This window comes from Manacus vitellinus, unplaced genomic scaffold, assembly GCF_001715985.3.
Source record: "Manacus vitellinus isolate BGI_N305 unplaced genomic scaffold, ASM171598v3 scaffold_105_pilon, whole genome shotgun sequence".
NCBI lineage: Eukaryota > Metazoa > Chordata > Aves > Passeriformes > Pipridae > Manacus > Manacus vitellinus.
The window spans coordinates 329,452-348,903 of NW_021938824.1; the positions used below are offsets into that span (position 1 = coordinate 329,452).

At 49.3% G+C, this 19,452-nt stretch overlaps 2 protein-coding genes across 2 annotated transcripts in view; one reads left to right on the forward strand and one right to left on the reverse strand.

Moving 5' to 3' along the window:
* The window catches only part of GMCL1 (germ cell-less 1, spermatogenesis associated), a 22,239-nt gene extending 8,002 nt beyond the window's left edge, over positions 1–14,237 (forward strand). The window contains exons 9-14 of the mRNA XM_029963983.1: positions 3,718–3,787; positions 9,912–9,987; positions 11,427–11,572; positions 11,702–11,789; positions 12,858–12,998; positions 13,064–14,237. Of these exons, the coding sequence (XP_029819843.1) occupies positions 3,718–3,787; positions 9,912–9,987; positions 11,427–11,572; positions 11,702–11,789; positions 12,858–12,986 (509 nt within the window). The 3' untranslated portion in view covers positions 12,987–12,998; positions 13,064–14,237. The remainder of the gene's footprint in view (positions 1–3,717; positions 3,788–9,911; positions 9,988–11,426; positions 11,573–11,701; positions 11,790–12,857; positions 12,999–13,063) is intronic.
* Positions 14,238–15,003: 766 nt separating this feature from the next.
* Positions 15,004–19,452, reverse strand: part of LOC103753866 (hexokinase-2) — a 21,204-nt gene continuing 16,755 nt past the window's right edge. Inside the window, exon 17 of the mRNA XM_018088564.3 lies at positions 15,004–19,126. Coding sequence (XP_017944053.2) covers positions 18,982–19,126 — 145 coding nt within the window. The 3' untranslated portion in view covers positions 15,004–18,981. The remainder of the gene's footprint in view (positions 19,127–19,452) is intronic.

A 19,452-nucleotide genomic window follows, 5' to 3' on the forward strand; every position in this document is an offset into this window, starting at 1 on the left:
CTCTCTTCCAGGACAAGTGATGTTTACTGACAGATTTAGGATAATTTGGGGCAGAGAGGATATTCAAATATATTGCTCTTGACGTTTTATTTGCACTTTGACTTGTATAAAATACATCCCCCTTCTAGGGCCGTGTGCTTTTTGAAGCCCAGAGAGGGAAATGCTCATGTTATTGGAGATTGCTGCTGTTACATCAAAGTATCACTGGAAAATGAAAAGCCCCTTCTCATCTTGCTGCTGAAATCTGAGTGCCCAGATCTCTGTTCCCTGCTCAGCAGCTGTGTGAACCTGGCTGCTCTTGGATGAATAAGGCTGGAAATGGGTTATCAAGCTGGGCTCTCACTTGAAAATGTTTTCCCACCATCATTCCTCTCTCTTATCATGGGAAACACGTGCCCCTCCTTCTTCTTCCCTTTTCTTCTTTTCTCCCTTCTCTCAGCCAGGTCAGTAGTGCTCCTTGTAAGTGTTTGGAACTCTCGTGCTCCCCCTTTGAATTTGGCTCCTGGTGTCCTTGTTCCCATTTCCCTCTGGTCAAAGTTCCCTTGTCAGAGTTGAATCCTTGCAATGATTTTTGCATCTTAACTCTGCCAGTTTTCTCCTGGCTGTCACATACAGAGTTTGACGTGGGTTTAAAAAAATATAACTCTCCATTCACGTGTGTCTGTGATGTCTGTGTGTGGGTGTAATAACCACGTGCCAATTAAAACTGAATTTATTGAGCTGTTCATCACTTTTATTTGTAATTTCTTGACATTGTGTTCTTGTCACCTCTCCATACTTGAGATATGAAGTAGATAAGTCCACTCCTGCAGCATTGGGGGTCACAGTGGAGCCCTGCCTTATGTAAATGTTTAACCTGTCTTTGAATTATGCTGCTATAAAGTTAATTTTTTTTCATCTCGTGTTGGCTTTTCCCTTCATGCTGCTGTAGATGTCATCATGATGCTGTGATGCCGAGTTGGGATGTTTCCTTTGAAGCCTGGTGGAATTGTTAGATCCTCCTGAGAAGCTTTCCTTGCCATTGAGCTGGTGTAGGGTCACTTCAGTTTGCCTTTCCTGTGCTGCCATGTCCTGTCTCTGCCAGCAACAATGACTTAATCACTCTTTGTGGCTGAATGTCTGACCAACCCTGAGCTCCTCTCTCTGCCCCTTTGAAATGTTGGAAAGATGTTCTCAGAAGCTGGATTAGGGCTCTCTGTGCCTGTGGGGAGGGAGCAGGGCCTTTCCTCCCCAGAAATCTGCCCATCTCTTGAGTGAAAATGAAGTTACTGCTCAAAGGGACTGGCTTTCCCTCCTTCCAGTTCTGGTTTAAATTAGTACCTTAATAGCTGGAGAAGAGACTGTTTTCTGCACTGGGTCTTATGAAGTAGAAGAGGAAGGAACTCTGTTGTCCTGTGCTCAAAATGCCCCTCTCAGGGTGTTCTTTGAGCCTCAGGGGGAGGCAGCACTTCCACACAGGTGGGAGTGGTGTGCTCTGGTGTGCCCAGAGCACACTTGCTTGACCTCCAGCAAGTGATAACATTTTGTTATGCATAAAAATCCCCAAAGAACAGCTCTGAGCTTTGATATGTGATATTTTACATGATCAAGTGATGTATAAAGTAAATAGAATCCATCTTACTTCAGAGTGATACTGGTAAAGGTTATAGGCACAGTGCAAAAGTCATTATAAAGAATAACTTTGGGTTAATGACCCTTTAGATCTTTAATTTAATGATGATAGAGGAGAACAACGCACTGTTATGAAGTGCCTTTGTCAGCATGTGAATAAAATGTTGCAAACCAGCAATTTGCAGGAGCTACACTTGATTGCCATCTCTTACCTTTCTGTGGTTCTCACTGCCCAGCTCTGGGATGGGCTGGGATGGGCAGCCTTCCCTTGCTGTTCTTCAGGGAGTAAATGTTGTGTCAGTTCTCAAATCCAGAAGCCTTTACCTGTGTGTGTCAGAGGAAGGATTCTGGCAGGACTGACTGCAGCTCTGGGGCTGATTTGCTGGTGCTGGTGAAGCAGCAGCAGGAGTTGTGTCCCAGGGTGTGCAGAGCAGTGCTGGTGCAGTGCCCTGCCGTGGCTGGGTGGCACTGTGGCACAGGGGAAGGAGGAGCAGCTCCTGTGCCAGGAGGATCCCAGAGCTTTGGACTCACCAGCCCTTATAATCTCTTCATTCCAGTGTGCAGCCAAAAGCTGTGTTCAATCAAAACTGTTGCTCTTCCTTTGCAAGGAGGTTTAGATAAATCCTGGGGCTCACTTTGGGACAGGCTGCCAGCATCCAGCATTTGAGGGGATGCTTCATAGCTGAGGGCCTGCAGAAGGGGGACTTTGCTGGGGACCTTGTGTTCTGGTGGAAGCCTTTTAGATAATTCTGGATGAAATTCCTCTTGAGGTAAAGAAGGAAATCACACTGAGTAGTTGAAAGTAATGCTGTGATTATTTATTTATTCACTTTTATACCCTCTGTGTGTGTAGGACCTGCAGGAGAAAACTGAAATTCTGTGTTAGGAGTTCACAAGACTGTCCTTTGGGCAGGAAAGGTGCAAGAGGCAGAAGTACATAATGTGTCTGTGTGAACACAGTGTTCATTGTTCTGTTTTACTTGGTGACTTCTGAACATTTCCTAAGCTGTACTTTCCTTCTTAATGTCTAGAAATTAACAGATGAACTGCAGTTGAAATATGAGGTATGAATAGATCCATACACATAAACAAATAGAGAAGATGCTCTCCCTCCTGATTTGCTTTTATTCCTTCCCTTCTGACACATCCATTCTATGGCCCTTCCCTGCACAATTTTCCTTAATTCATTTTTACACTTTGTTGTACTTTGATGAATTCCCAGTTTGCTCCAGTCACAGTCTGAATTCTCACTCTAGAGTCAGTAGGACAAGGGCTGGTTTTAATTTTTCCTTCTGGGAGCTGTAAGTCGATCTCAGCCATGTGATCTCACCCCTCCTCCCTTCTGTCCCCTCCATCAGCTCCTGCTTTGGTTGTAGTCCCAGTGGTTCTTCTTCCTCTCACCCAGCCCATTCCCCCAGTGCTGGTTCTCATCCATGACCTTGCCCCTGTTCATTATCTCCACTGAGAACTTCTTGCACCCTGTGCTCTTGGTGCCTGGGATCCCCTCTGTGTAACTGCCTGACAAACTGTTTGGGTTTGTTCTGTTTTATCTCTCGTTGCAACATTAAATTAACAGAACTGATAAAATCTTTGTGTGTTCTCCAAGGAAGACATGAGTTGTTTTTATTCCTAGCAGGGCACAATTTCTATTTGTTTTACTATATCTGTGCTAAGTCACTGTTTCCTTTATCCTTGATTCTGTTTTCTTCTTGTGTAACTTGTGTAAAATTCCACTGGGGATTCAGAAAGCAGCATCTTCTCCCAAGGGGTTGTTAACAAGCCCCTTGGCTGAACAGAGCTTTGTGTGCTGAGAAAACGTGTTGAGTTGCATCACTTTTTGAAGTGGTGAATGTTTGAGGAGATGAGCATAGTCTGGAGTTCCTGCCTGTTGGTTGTGGATGTTTCTCTGTATCCCTTCTCCTGTGGTTGAGGCTGGAGCTGGAGAACACAGGGAGCTATCAGGGGGTTGGTTGCTTAGGTCATCCAGCTAACAAGTGTAACTTCATTATTTTAATGTCATTTTATTCCTCTATTTCAAATGTTTATGACCATCCCCACTCCAAGCAGCAAAGACAACAAGCTTATTTATTTTTTTTTCAATTTTAGAATGGCTGTCCTCTGTTTACAAACAGCAGTGGTTTGCCATGCTCAGAGCAGAACAAGACAATGATATTGGGTAGGTATATTACAGGCTTTCTTTTCTTTCTTTCCTAAATTAGAAACCTTCCTCATATAAATTCTGACATGATTAATTTGGGAGTTTACATTAAGGGGGGGAGGAAGCATATTTCAGTGGTTTTGGGGGGAGTAAGGATACTTTAGTGGTTTTAAACTGTTGCTCTCTGTGGGGCTGCCTGTTCCCTTGGGCTCCCATCCTTTAACCAGCAGAGCTCTGGAAAACTGGTAGAGTGGGACCAGAGGGCAATGCTGGGTGGGGGACACACATTCTGTATCTTCTGTTATGTTGGTTAATGCTTCTCACCAGCACTTTGCTTTGCAGTGAGTGTCAAGGCTGCAAAAGGGTCATTTCTGAGCCTTCCAATTCCAGGATACTTTGGGAACAGTGCTGCAGATGGAGAGGCCTGTTCTGTCCTGGGCTGGGTGGGCAGGAGGCTGGGGGGCAGTGGAACTGTGTTGGTGCAGGAGGCAATCCATCCTTTTTTGTTTGTGCAGGGATAACTTCACAGTAACCTTTGTTCCTGCCCCTCCCGTCCTGGCCCCCCAGGCAGCAAGCAAGGGCCCAGCACCCAGCAGGGCCCAGCATCCTGTCACCTGTTCCCCCATTCCCCTCTCCTTTCACAGCCTTTCCCCCTCAGGGTTGTGTTTGACATCTCTCCTCTGCCAGCTCTCCAGCTTTCCTCAGGCAGGGCATCCTTCTCCACTGCTGAGACCCCATTCTCTCCATAATCCTACAGTTTTATATCCCATCTTTTCTCCTTCCTAGACCACATGCTGCACAGTGTTGGCATTGCCTTGGCAGTGAGGAAATGCAGCTGAGCTGGGGAGGTTTGGGTTGGATCTCAGGAAAAGGTTCTTGCCCCAGAGGGTGGTTGGGCACTGCCCAGGCTCCCCAGGGTTTGGTCACGGCCCCAAGGCTGCCAGAGCTCCGGGAGGGTTTGGACAACACTCTCAGGGACAGGGTGGGATTGTTGGGGTGTCTGTGCAAGGCCAGGAGCTGGACTCGATGATCCTAGTCGGTCTCTTCCAGCTCAGCATATTCCGTGATTCTCTGACTGTGGAATTCCCTGCCAGCTCCCATGTGTGGGGGGTGTTTCCATGCCCTCCCCAGGGCTGGACTGGGCTGGGCTGTCCTGTGTGTAAGCCCTGAGTGGTGTCTGGGATGCTGAGCCTGTGCCTGGCAGTGGGTTGTGTGTGATTAGTGTGTGTTACACATGTGTGTGTTCCCCCAGCTGTTCCCCTGCCTCCTGCTTGCTCTTTGCCACGTTGCCATGAGCCAAGTCCCCTGAACTCTTTCCAAGCACCAGAACTGTGGCAAAATGGGGGAGTTGTCCCTGTCTTTCTCTTCTCTCCTGGTTCCTAAAGTGCTTTGTGGAGAATAAATGCCAGGTCAGGCAGCTGCAAAATGTCTGTAACCTTCCAAAAACCAGCAAACCCAGTGGTTTATTTCTCCCAAAGCTGTGTCAGCCCAGCGTGTGGAGATGGGCAGGTTGGGTTGTGACGGGAGAGTTCACTGATTGATCACAGGCTGGAAGGTGTGAGAACCACTGACCTGATCTGAACCAGGGGCAGTGTTCAGTTCAGTCATCATCATGGCCGGGCTTCGTGAACGAAGATTTGGGAAGGGCTCTCCCCACGTTTGTTCCAAACACGCTGGTGGCTAAAAAGGCCAATACAAGATAGACATGTCCAGTTGCAAAAGGCACAGCAGAAAGACTCCTTAGGTGGAATATTCTGCAGGACACGATTCTTTCTGTGTTGTCTTTTCTCCTCAAGGGTGATCCTGCTGCGTTCCCAAAGGCATCAGCAGCGTTATAGATGGTGTGTCTCCAGACCTCCCCATTGGAGGCCAGAGCAGACCAGTTATGGTGGTCAGTATGACCAAGGCTGAGATGTTGTTTCAGGCAGTCCTTGTATCTCCTCTTCGGGGCTCCTCTCTTGCGGCAGCCAGTGGCAAGTTCCCCATAAAGCAGGATCTTAGGGAGGGGGTGGTTGGTCCTTCATCCTGGAGACGTGCCCTGCCCAGCACAGCTGTGTTCTCAGCAACATGGCCTCAATGCTTGTGACTGCTGCCTGTTCTAGAACAGATGGATTGGTCCCATCATCTGACCAGTGGATGTTCAGGATTGTGCGGAGGCAGCGTTGATGGAAGAGTTCCAGGGGACACAGGTGGTGGCTGTAGATGACCCATGATTTGGACCCATATAAAAGAGTAGACAGCACTGTGGCTCTGTAAATACTGATCTTTGTACTTTTCTTCAAGTGTTTATTACACCATACTCTTTTATGGAGTTTTCCAAAAGCACTATATGCCTTTGCTAACCTGTTATCTATCTCCCCATCAATCTCACCATCCGAGGAGATGAGGCTGCCTAGGTAATTAAACTGCTGGACTGATTTGAGCTCTGATTGCCAATGGTGATATGGGGATGATGGGGGACTTCCTGAGGTGCAGGTTAATGGAGAACTTCTGTCTTCTCTAAGCTGACTTCCAGCCCAAAGAGCTCAGCAGCTCAGCAAAGCAGGATGTCAAACGCTGCAGAGCTGCTTCTGTGTGGGTGACAAGGGCGGCATCACCAGCATAAAGCAGCTCCTGGACAAGATGGTTTAAGGTCTTGGTGTGGGCCTTCAGTCACCTTGGGTTGGAAAGGCTTCCATCAGTACAGTATTGGATGTAGATCCCGTCCTGATCATCGAGGTCTGCCGTGGCCCTTTGGAGCATCCTGCTGGAAAAGACTGTGAATAGGGTTGGAGCAAGAACACTTTGTATAAGAAGAAAGGAATTAAATCTGATTGCTCAAATTACTGTGGTATTACTCTGCTCTCCATTGCTGGCAAAATCCTGGCAAGAATACTCTTGAACAGACTAATACCCACTATAGCAGAAGGGATCCTACCTGAAAGTCAGTGTGGTTTCAGAGCCAACAGAAGCACCACAGACATGGGATTTGTCCTCAGACAACTGCAAGAGAAGTGCAGGGAACAGAACAAAGGTCTCTATGGAACCTTTGTCGACCTCACCAAGGCTTTCGATACTGTGAGCAGAAAAGGTCTGTGGCAGATTTTGGAACGTTTAGGTTGTCCCCCTAAATTCCTTAAAATGATCATCTCACTCCATGAGGATCAGCACGGCCAAGTCAGATATGGCAATGCACTTTCTGAGCCCTTTCTAATAACCAATGGTGTGAAACAAGGCTGTGTTCTTGCTCCAACCCTTTTCACAGTCTTTTTCAGCAGTGCTCAGTTACAGATCTCCCATCCTCCCTAAAGGTGAAAGTCTTCCCTGTTCTCTTGCTGTACTTCCATGGCAGTTGCAGTTCAGGATTATTCAGGTGGAGGGTTTGGCTGGATCATTACTGACCAACCAACAGCCAGTGGAACTGTTCTTAAATACATACAGTTCTGTTCTGAAACAGCTTGTGCTTTAACCCCAACACCCTGTGGTGTGGCTCCATAGCTCAGTTATGTGTTACATAGGAAATATTTCCCTAATTGCTTCCTTTTGTTGTTATCATGTAATAGTGTAAAAAATCCCCCAAACTGTGATCTGAAGAATAGTCAAGATCTTTAAGAAGTGGTTCTCTTCAGCAGCAGTGCTCTGGGAAACAGTAGAGGTGAAATACAGAGTTGTGACTCTCATATTCAACTCCTAAAGATTAATTTTGGGTGCCATAGCTTGTTTCTGATGTGATGTTTTCTTGGGAAGACTTTTGCACTGCTGCTGTGGCTGCATCTGGGAGCAGACAAACGTACCCTCCTGGCTTGTGGGGAACCACAGTTCCTGGGGAAGTGAGCATTAAGTCACCAAAATTCTGACACCAGGTAGGACCCTGTATTTGCTGATTTGGGTGTGTTTTGGTAGTTCACTGCAGTGCAGTGGGAGCATTAGAATTGTCAGCCAGAGGATATACGAGCTGCTGGTAAAGTGAGTTCCCACAGCCTGCAGTGGGGATGATAGGGTTCATCCAGCTTGGGAAAGAGCAGCTTTCATGTTCAGCTGCAGCTGAGGGTTTCAGTGGCTCTTGGAAGGAGTAGAGTGTTTTTCTTGTCTAGTTTTCCCTTTTGCAGTCTGGGATTTTTTAAGATGTTTTTAAAGACAGTGGAACCCAGAAATGTCAGCACAGGCAGCTCAGCTGCAATGAACCTCATGCACAGCACACAGTCTCTGAGGAGATCCGTGGGGTTTGGGGGCCTGGGAGCTCTCCTGTGCTGCCACCCTACATCAGAGGCCTGGGGCTGGCAACTTGTGCCTTAGAAGGGAACCCGTGCAACTGTTCCTTTGTGTTAACACAGATGTCTTGGCTGTTTGTCCAACCTGTAGCTGGAAGAAAAGAATTAAGGTTTTATAAGCCCATCCTTTATCCAGCTCTGCCACTCCTCCTCCCACACCTGCTGCCTGTGTTGATATCCCGGCACATTTTTTCCCTCAGAGATAAGGAAACAGCCTTGGGAATCGGAACAAGATGTGACTCTGACTCCCCTGAGCTGAACTAGGGCTCTATTTCCACACCCCCCCCAGAGCAGAGTGTCACTGCACCTGCTCATCCCAACACTGCCAGCATGGAAATGGCACTGCTTGGACACGTGGCATGTGTTTGCTCTTGGTAACTTCAGGGAGGGGGAGAAGAAAGTATTTCTCTTCTACTTGACAAGTTTGCATTTAAAAGGACTAAACATTTTATTTACTCTTCAGGATTGGTGAATGTTTTAATGTAACACTGGAGTTTGTGGCTTGGAACTGGAGCTGCTCAAGGTCTACTTGTGCTAAAGTGGATCATTTTTAATTAAACTTGTGTTCTGTGGCAGAAGCCAGACAGATCTTTTGAGCCCAGGGCTGGATAGTTTCTACTCTAACAGTCTCTTTGGCAGTGTTTGAGGAGGAAATAGGATAACTCGACTGTTCACTGTGTGGCAGCTGATGGAAGTGGTTAAAGCTGAAGTTTTGCATCATCTGAGGCTGCTCCAGGGGTGGGGAGGGGGATGCCATGTCTGTCTGAGCATTATGGACTAATGTTTGTGAAATTTGTCACTATTTAAACAGAAATAAATCCTTTATCACCACTGCTGCATTTAGGTCAGCCACAGAACCAGTTCAGCTGGAAGATGTGGAAAAGCACACGGGAGGTTCTTGGGTGAATTTGGTTACTGTGATGAGTTTATGTGCTTAACCTGTTCATAAAACACTTCATCTCCCAGGGTTGGTTTTTGCAGAAATGGAGAGAAAAGACCCAGGCTCTGTTCATAAAAGTTTTAGCTGCCAGTTCCTGGGGGGTGTGAGCAGTAGAAGAGAACAGATGCTGCATTTCTTGTGGCTTGTGGAGCTTGGAGGATGTTGTTGGATCTTGCAGGTGTATAGTTTGACCTGTGGGGGGTTGATGTCTCTGGGGCTTATACAACTTGGCCTGGTGTCACTTCAAGACTGTCTGGCAGTGGAGGTTGGCTGGCTGATGAAGTCACTGTGTGTGAAGTGAGTACCACACCTCTGGAAAGCTGGGGCTGCTCTCCCTGCTGCGGCTCTGCAGGGCTGTGGAAGCACCAGAGGAGACTTGGGTGGAAGGAGCTGCTGTTGGTGTGGGATGGCAGAGCAGAGAGGCTCTGGCACGTCAGGAGCACTGAGGGAAGAGGGTTTTTTAGGCAAGTTGTGTAACCAGCCCCTTGAGAAACCTCTCAGTGTCTCGTGGCTGCTGCTTCACTGCACTGCTGCTCTGCAGGGCCCTGCAGCTGTGCCCCAGCACCACTTTCTGCTTGGGCCTGGGAGATGGGACTGATGTGTTTAAAAAGGTCTTGGGTCTTTATGAGGCTTGGAGATAACAGCTATAGCTTTGTTATCTGGAAAAGTTCTGTCATAAAAGTCCTGCCTAACTGAGGTCTCACAGCCTGGTTTGTGTGGCAGTTTTATAGAGTAATTGGATGTTTATGGGACAATTCAGGATGGAAGGGACCCTGAGAGCTCATCTGGTCACACCTCTGCTAGAGGTGTTGGCTGTGGGTCCTTTCCAACTCAGGATATTCCGTGATTGTGTGGTCAGACCAGTTTACTCCAGTCTGTTCATCTTTCCCACGTTAAGGTATCATACAAAGCTGTTGAAGTGTCCTTAAAGATGCTCTTTTATTTTTTTCAGGCCCCAAGAAATAAATAAAGAGGAACTGGAAGGGAACAGCATGAGGTGTGGTCGCAAACTCGCCAAGGACGGTGATGTAAGTGGGGCAAAGGCTGAGGTGTGTCAGGCATTCCCAAAACACTCAGGCCCCCACTGTCAAACTGCATCCAAAAGATGTCATGGAGAAAGAAATCATTTTGTTCTCCCCAGAAGGATGGAAACACGTGCTGTCTCTGCAAGGAGTGAGGGGTTGGTGTTTCATGGTGCTCTTGTGCTGCAACTGAGACAGTGTTTGGGAAAACTGTTTTCATGTGAGACTGTCATCTGAGACTTGAAAAATACAGGCAGTAAATAGAGCTCTGATCATTTTCCTTTTAGCTGGAAAAGGAACTTCTCTAGATAAAATGTGTAATAATCACAACCAGAACCTCTGTGTTCCACGTACACATCTGTGTCTTTAGGTAATAGATCTTGTGAAAAAACAGGAAACATGAATTTTCTCTTCTGAAGTCACTTAACCTCGGGAAGTTGTGCTCCAAGGAGTGCTTTGGGCATGGCTGGGGCCTGCAGTGAGTGCTGCTCACAGAGCAGCCCCTTCCCAGTGCAGAGTGTTTTATCAGCACTTGTGCAGTGTATTTTTGTCTGTCAGGGAGGCAGCTGACACTCAGCTGCTCTCACAGTCCTCTGGCTGCCAGCCAGTTCCCTACCAAGTATCTTGTGTTTCAGGCAGATGTTGGCAGGCCCCCTTGAATCCCCCCATCTCTGCAACCTGGGGTCACATTCCCAGGGTGGACTGTTGGGGCAGTGGCTGTCACTGTTTCTGTGACACCATCCATTGTTGGGGCAGTGGCTGTCACTGTTTCTGTGACACCATCCATTGCTGGGGCAGTGGCTGTCACTGTTCCTTGACACTCACCATCCACTGTTGGGGGCAGCTGGCTGTCACTGTTCCTTGGCCACTCACCATCCACTTTGGGGCATGGCTGTCACCATTTCCTGTTAACCTCACTATTCCGACTGTTTGGGGCCAGTGGCTGCTCACTGTTCCTGTGACACTCACCATCCACTGTTTCGGGGCATGGCTGTCACTGTTCCTGTGAACACCACTCACTGTTGCAGTGGCTGTCCATCCATTCCTGTGACACTCACCATCCCTGTTGGATGGCATTGGCTGTCACTGTTCCTGTGACACTCACCAGTCCACTGTTGGGGCAGGGCTGTTCACTGTTCCTGTGACACTCACCATCCATGCTGTTGGACATGTGGGCTGTCGACTGTTCCTGTGACACTCACCATCCACTGTTTGGGCAGTGGCTGTCACTGTTTCTGTGACACTCACCATCCACTGTTGGGGCAGTGGCTGTCACTGTTCCTGTGACACTCACCATCCATTGCTGGGGCAGTGGCTGTCACTGTTCCTGTGACACTCACCATCCACTGTTGGGGCAGTGGCTGTCACTGTTCCTGTGGCACTCACCATCCCTGCCACAGCCACTGCTCAGGCTGGTTCCTTTGGCTCTCCCTCCTGTCCTGCAGTACTGCTGGCGCTGGACTGGCTTCAACTTCGGCTTCGACCTGCTGGTCACCTACACCAACCGCTACATCATCTTCAAGCGCAACACGCTGAACCAGCCGTGCAGCGGCTCCGTCAGCCTGCAGCCCCGGCGCAGCATCGCCTTCAGGTACAGCCCTGCCCGGCTGGGCTCCCTGCAGCTCACTGCTTACCTTCAAACGTGGGCTGTCCCCTCTGAGGAGCTCCCCGTGCTGGGAACACGGGCTCTTCTGGAGCCAGGTCCCTCCCTTGTCCCCAGGTTACGTCTGGCCTCCTTCGACAGCAGCGGGAAGATGGTTTGCAGCAGGACCACGGGCTATCAGATCCTCACCCTCGAGAAGGACCAGGTGTGTCTCTGGGGTTCTGAACTGTTGAACTTGAATTGTGGAGTCCAAGGCATGAAAAAAATGCAGAGAAGCCACCAGTGCCCTTGAAGGGGAGTTGCTGTTCTTGTTGTTGCTTGTGTGGAATCTCAAGTGTCCCTGTCAGAGGTAGTGGGTGATTAAGCTAATTTGTGAAATGGAACTAGAGTGGGGTAGTGTGGGCTTCACTAGTGTTGATAATATGAAATGAGTTCCCATATGAGTGAAATGAGTGCCCGTGGTGCTGCTGTGTGCTGCCAGTGCCCTGGTCTGGACCTGCTGCTCTCCCAGCCTTCCAGCACTGCTGACATCACCCCTCTGGGTGATCTGTTCAGCAGGATCCTTACTTAGAGGCAAATTTGGAGTTCATTCAAAGACTCCCTTGTAAACTGAGGAGTTAAAAGAATGTCTACATGTTGTTCAAGGGTCGGATTTATTACTGCATTAAATAAATGAGTACAAGCCCCAGAGAGGAGCAGAGCTTTCTTAGAGCACGTGCCCTTTCCCACCCATTGCTGACAGCAGAATTTACTGAGGCAAGTGCAAGACTTGTAAATCAAGTTTCTGAGATCCCAGCCAGCAGTGATATGGAGGTGGTGAGAACACACAAAATCTTTCCCTGGCAGTGCCATCTTCACTGTAGGGTAAAGTTTCGATTTTGCTACCCCAAAACCAGTTCCCGAAGTGAAACCCAAAAATTCCTACCCACAAACTGAAGTTTACTTTAAAATACAGACTGTTGGGTGTTGCCTGGTTGGTGAAATCTCACGAAACTGAAAACTGCCCTTTTCTTCCCGGAGTGCTGGAGGATAAATTTGCTTTCCTGTGGTTGTTCCCTGTGCTGCAGAGGCCTGGGAGCTCTGGGGCTGTGGGCAGCCTGAGAGTGTCTCATCAGTGCCAATGCTATAAACCATCTGCTGGAGGTGAAGGGGAATTGCTGTCTTGGGTTTATTTTTATATTCTGACTTTAACCCACAGTCATTAACTGCAGAGTGAGTGTTGTCTCAACCCTGTGCTCTTGGTCCCCCTGCCCCACGTCCCATGTGCTTGCAGGAGCAGATTGTGATGAATTTGGACAGCAGGCTCCTGACCTTCCCCCTCTACATCTGCTGCAACTTCCTGTACACAACCCCGGAGAAGAGGGCGGACGGCGAGGCCCTGCTGGAGAATTTGGAAGCCTGAGGCCCCCCGGGGCCCTGGAGCCCTCTGGAGGCCGCCCTGCAGCCCTCTGGGGTGCCCTGGCAGCCGCCTCTGGAGGCCCCTGGCAGCCCCTCTGGAGGCCCCTGGCAGCCCCTCTGCCCCCCTGGAGCTGCTTCCCCACCCCAGTGCCACCCTGAGCTGGGACAGCCAGGCCTCAGACCCAAAAACATCCCCGGCCTCGGGGTGTCCTCTGCAGCTCTGGAGACAAGAGGAGCAACCAGACAGGCCAGGCCCAGGCATCCTTCTGGTTCTGACCTTAGTTCTGCTCTGCAGCTTCGGGCAGCAGCTGGTCCATGTTTGGGAAGTGTGACTCTTGGGTTCTTCTGGGTGAAAACTGAGCCAAATGGGACATGGGGAGTTTGTGTGGATCAACTTGGGAACTTCACTGTTGGATTCTGAGCACACGCTGTAGGATGTGTGGGTTTGGGTTGTTTATTTGTTGTTTTGGGGTTTTTTTAATAACTGATCTGTAAATACCAGATCCATATTCTGCTTATTTTTCTGGTCCTTTTCTGTTAGGGCCAAATAATCTGTGTAAATGTGGCCTCTCGACTTTGGTTATTTAACTGCACAGCTTTTCCCACCTGCTTGGTTTTGAGCCTTTTTGGCAGCTCACAAGCAGACATTTCATTCTTAGTCTTGTTTCAACATTGCAGCCAATTTTTCTCTCTTTTTTAGCACATTAATTTGCTAATAAGGATGTTCTTAAGTGAATTTTTTTTTCCATGTACTGCAAATACTCCTCACCATCATTTGAGTCCCAGCAGCAGCAACTCTCAGCTGGGGTTCTGACTCTACTTACACAAACCAAATACCAGTTCTTAAACATTTTCTGTGGCTTGTTTTAGCTCTTACCTTGGGAATACATCCCGTGTTAGCTCAGGAACTTGTGACCTTTGAGTGCCTTTTATGTGGAACACCAACTTCACACCAGTTCACAAGGTCACAGGATCCAAAGGCAGAGCTGGGAACAAGGGATTCCTCTCCAGTGGGTTTGATGAGTCGTGTCATGGCACACTCTCTTTGGTCTTTGTTGGGTTTTATGTTTGTCTCTTGCAATTTTGAATTCTTACAGCAGGATTTTTGGATTTCAACTGGGAATTTTTGCCTCTTTAGCCTATTTTTTTAATGTCAGAAAAATATAAAACCATTTGTACTATACAACAAGGATAAAAATGTGTTGGGCAAGATGGAAAAACATGACAACTTGTCAATAAATGATTTCAAGTGGAATACTGCCCTTGTCTGTCCTTTCCTGCTGGGAATAGCTTTCTGTGTTGGATTCAGCCTGTGGATTCAGCACCTCTGTGTGATCTCGTGTCACATGGCTTTGGCAGCAGGGCAGAAGCATTTTAAGGTGTTCAGCTGCTACAGCATCAAATTTATTGTATTTAGACCCTTAATTCTGGCTTTAAGTGGACGTACCAACTCTTTGAAGCCATCCTGGACTCAGTGGACAGCAGCAGGGGCTGCTGGTTAAGGGCAGAGGGGAACAGGGACATCAACCCCAGGTTGTTTTCAGCACCAGGGCTGCAGTCTGAGCTGTGGGGGTGGGTTGAGCTCTGCAGGGCTCTGCACCCCCATTCAGGGCCTGATCCTGCTCTGCCCTCACCCCCTTGGATCCCAGGATTCCCCTGGATCCCAGGATTCCCCTGGATCCTGGGCCCCCCCTGCCCTGCTCACCCGGGGCAGGAGTCCTGTGCTGGACACCCACCACCCTCCAGTGTGATGAGGGCATGAGACTGTGGAGCAGGAAACTCCTCTTGGAATTCTTTTCCAGACAGGAAGGACCCCTTCCCTTATCCCTGAGTGTCCTGTGCCCTCCCTTGCCCCCCTGGCTGGGGGGGGACTGTCAGTGCAAGGAAACAACCCCCTTCCCAGCTTCCTCCCTCTTCCCAGGGACCAGGAGCGGGGATTTGGGACGGGTGGGGACCCTTCCTCAGGGGTTTCAGAGGGGGTGAGGGGAGCCCAGGAAGCGAAGCACACACAATTCCCGCAGTGGGTGGTGGTTTTTCTCTCTTTATTGTCACTGACAGGAGCAGCAGTGGTGGCCGGGGGACATGGGCAGTACAAACACCACACTCGGGGGAACGGTATGAAAAGTACAAAAATAAGGAAGCCTATATATAATATCATTGCAGTCAATTGCTAAAAATAAATATTGTAAACACGAAAGAACAACATCAGGTGAATCTACAGCACTCGTTTCTGCAGCCACACAGTCTTTGGCTTTATGACTCCCCTGCCCGTGGAGCCAGCGCCCACATCCAGATGCATTTTCTTTGCTTCAGGCCAGAAAGGTTTCAGACTGCTCAGGATGTCACAAGGGAGAGAATTTCCCTCTCTCCAGATTTCCCTTGTGAGCAGGAATTGCCTCTTTTTGCTTTCATTGTTTTACCAGAGCAAGCCAATGATGTGCCAGGAGCAGGTTTGTCCCTCGCCTGCTGGAGGGGAGGGGGCTGTGCTGGGCTGGGGGCTCAGGGCTGCCCCAGCCCAGTTGATTTTGTTGTTACCTGGTATCACCCTTGCACGGTGGTTGTTGCCACAGTTTTACACCTCTCCCCTCCCGTGCACTCGGACCTTTCACCCCCTTGTCTCTGCCAGCTGGTTTGGATTGTCTGATAAGGGAGAGCAGGCACCGCTTATCTGGGGTCAAACTGCACCCGGGGCCAGAGGTCTGTGCCCACAGATAGGAACTGCACACCCTGGGTGACAGAATGTGAGCTTCTCCCTAAGCAGCCTTGGACTCCAGGAAGGGAAGAGGTAAATTCCACTTGCCAGGCTCAATAATTTGCTGGTTGTTTATATATATATTTGTGTATATGCTGATCGTGTTTATATATAACTATATATATATTAAAACTCCCATAAAATCCTGGCCAAAGTACCAACGAGGAGAGAATTGCTAGGGAGGAAAGGCCAGAGACTCTGCTGCCTGTCTGCCTGCCTGCCTGGGAACGTGCTGGAACACCAGGAGTGCAAAGAAAATGCATCCAAATGGGAACAACCAAGTAAAACAAAGCCATCCTAAATCCACAAAGCAGCGCTTCTTCCTGGAGGGAAGACACAGACTGGGCAAGTCAGTCTGAGCAGTCTGTCTGTCTGTCCCTACAGATTTGATCTTCCCTTCATATCAATAATTAGGATTTAATCTTCCCTTCTTCATTTTAACACATTCACAGAACATCCCATGGCGTGAGGTCCCAGCCACCACAGTCAGACTGAACAGGAAACACCCGGTGCTCACCCCCGGGGGCACAACAAGGAGCACAGATCCCACAGGATCTGTGGGAGCACAGATCCCTGCAGGTCGTCCCACAGCCCCTCCTGCCAGCCCTGGAGGGCAGATCTGCTCCCAGGGGACCCAGGGGTCTTCTAACGCTTCAAGTATTGCTTTGAACTGGGAACATTCCAGGCCCTGCTTCCTTCTGAGTCAAAGCAAAAGCTTCCTGGCCTTAAGGGGTTCTCCTGGATATCCAGGTGGGTATCCAGGGATGTGTCCCTCTGACCAAACCCAGCCAAAAACCCACCCCCCTGCCCCGTGAGCTCGGGGCTGATCCTTCCTGCCCCTCTCCAGCCCATCCTTCACCCCACACAGGTGAGGGGACTGTGGTGACCCTGCTCCAAACTCAGCTCCCCACCTTTCTCTCTCCCCCTGTCAGTCACCTGCTCCAGTGATCGGAGCCTGAATCAAAAGCAGGGCTGCTCAGACCCCAATCTTTCCCATTCTGCCCCGAAACTACTGTTGTATAGAATTCCTCTCACTAACCAATGAAAACACTACAGATTTCAGAAGGGGAACAACTGGCTAAGAGTAAAAACAGCCACTAATGCAACTCTGCACAGTTCAGCAGCTAAAAACATCTCTGTTTCCATTTTTCAGTAGGCAAAATGCTGGTTTTCTGAGAAAAAAATCACACAAAACTGCTTGGTACCAGATTAGAGGATTTCTGTATCATCCTTCAAGAATTTATTTGACACCTTCTAAAACTTCCACTAAACTTGGTTTCTTACATCATTTCTATACACAGGTTTTATTTGTTATTATTGCCTCGAGGCTTATAAAAAAATAAGCATTTAAAATGCCCAAAAGAGTAACTTTGCTTTAAAATTGTGCTACTGAACTTGACCCCCAACACAGAAAAGAGACTTCTGGTAATGAGGTTACCCCAAGCAGTATAAAAATATACATAAAAATAGACAAAAACTCTATCCTCCAATCTGAAGGGCTGTTTGTGGGGATTATTAGTTATTATCTTTTTTTGTACATCACTGGAATTTCATTATCTTCTGCTAAATATTTACAGGAACCCCCCCCCTCTGTTGGCCTCTGCTCCCCGGGGCAGAGACCCTGCAGGGTTTAGTTCATCCAGACTTTTATGTTGGCAAAAATTAATCTCTGTGTTTTGCTGTGGCACACAAGTGATGCTGTGTCCCTGGGGACACTCAGACAGCCCTGAGGATGCCAAATGGGAATGAAGTGACACCAATTCCTGTCACCTCCCCGAGGAGGTGGGGTTGGCTTCGTGGTGCCTCTCTGAGATCCCACGGGCACCGTCGGTGCTCAGCCAGGACGGTGACAGGAGGTCGAGAGCCCTGCAGAGCCCTGGGGTCATCTCACCCACCCACATGACCTTCCAGAGCACAGCTGGGGAGGGCAGGGGACAAAATAAAACCTCTCTTAGGGTTAAACCCAGCCTAAACCCGGCAGCATCACCATTACCGCAGGGCCCCGCTGCTCCCTGGCTTTCTGCTTTCCCTTTTGTCCTGGTGATAAAGTCAGAATGCCCAAACCTTTTGTACAGCCATCCTCAGGAATTTGGGTCTCTTCCTCCAGTTCTACCCCAAGAAAATTTTAAATTAAAAAAAAAAAAAATTACACAAGAAAAAAAAAAGAGAAAATAATTACTCTGTACCATTCTTCAATGACATGAAAAGGTGACGTTAAAACTAAGCCATACAACCCCCCCAGACTATGTACATAAAAAGACGTCAGATCTCTTAAAACATAAATATACAGTGTATAAATCCAGGTGCCACCTAAAGGCTGCAGCCGCAGAACTATTTCACAGACACAAAGCAAACCGGACTCACCGCGCCGGGGGCAGACACACGGCCACGAGTGGGGGGCTCCGGGGGGGACACTGACCCGTGGCAGCCCCTCGTGCCCACACGTGCACCGGGGAAGGAAGGGGGAGTGGTGCCAGGGGTGTAACCCTACGTACATGCCACGCTCCTACACTCTACTTGGGGCGTGGGGGAGAGGTCAGGAAATGGGATTAGACCCTGAGTCCCCAATTATTTCCAGGCACGTGCTCTGCTGGAGCAGGTCGAGGGGCCCCTCTGAGCTGGCTCCAGCAGGTTCTCTAATATTGCTCACCAAGGGAGGTACGTGGTACCTCCAGTGCAGCCTCGGCCCACGCCGTTGGAATTCTGCACCCTGTGCTTTAAGAGTTACCATGACTTTCATGGAAATAATACAGCCTTGATCAGGGTAAAAGACTAGTGGAGGTCTTTAGCCCAATCTTAGAGGTTTGCTTCTACAGCACGGACACCTACGACTCGACAAACATAAATAGGTACCATTAAAGTGACAATGCAGTGTCTTAATTATCTGAGCATTATCCCTACGAGGGGAGGGGCAGGAGGTTGGAGGGGTGGGAGGAGAGCTGGGGTGTGATGGAGGAGGCTGCGGGTGGGACAGCTCCAGCTCTGCCTGGGAATGCAGGGAGAAGCCAAAAGACACTGTGAGCTTTACTCGACAGGTGGTTTTATGGCATGCAAGGAAACTCCTACGACAACACTTTGTACAGAGCCCACGGCATCTCCAGTCCCACCGCGGCGCCTCGGAGAACAAGTAAAGCTACAAGTCTGCTCGGAGGGGAGGGGTGTGTGAGTGTGTGCACCGAGGGAGGGAGGGGTCGGGGAGGAACCGTCCTGTTCTGCTGAAACCAAGCTGGTGGGCAGAGCTCCCCCTCTACCGCTGCCCGGCCTCGCGGATGCGACAGGCCACGGCCGTGATGAGCGCGGCGCCTTTGCCGCTGCCGTCCTCCGACTGCAGGAAGGTCACTTCGCACTTGGGGGACAACTCCTTCACTGTCTGGTGCATGACGGTGGAGAAGCTGCAGGGACAGGCAGAGGTGCTGGTTGGACTGGCTGTGGGGGGAAGGGGACAGCCCCCAACCCCTCACTGCCTTCCCCAGAGCCTCGAGGAGCACCGAGACCCCCAGGGCAGGGACGGGGGTGGGTGGGTGGTGAGTGATGGATGGATGGATGAGGGGATGGATGGATGGATGGATGGATGGATGAGGGGATGGATGGATGGATGGATGGATGAGGGGATGGATGGATGAGGGGATGGATGGATGAGAGGATGGATGAGGGGATGGATGGATGAGAGGATGGATGGATGGATGGATGGATGGATGGATGGATGGATGGATGGATG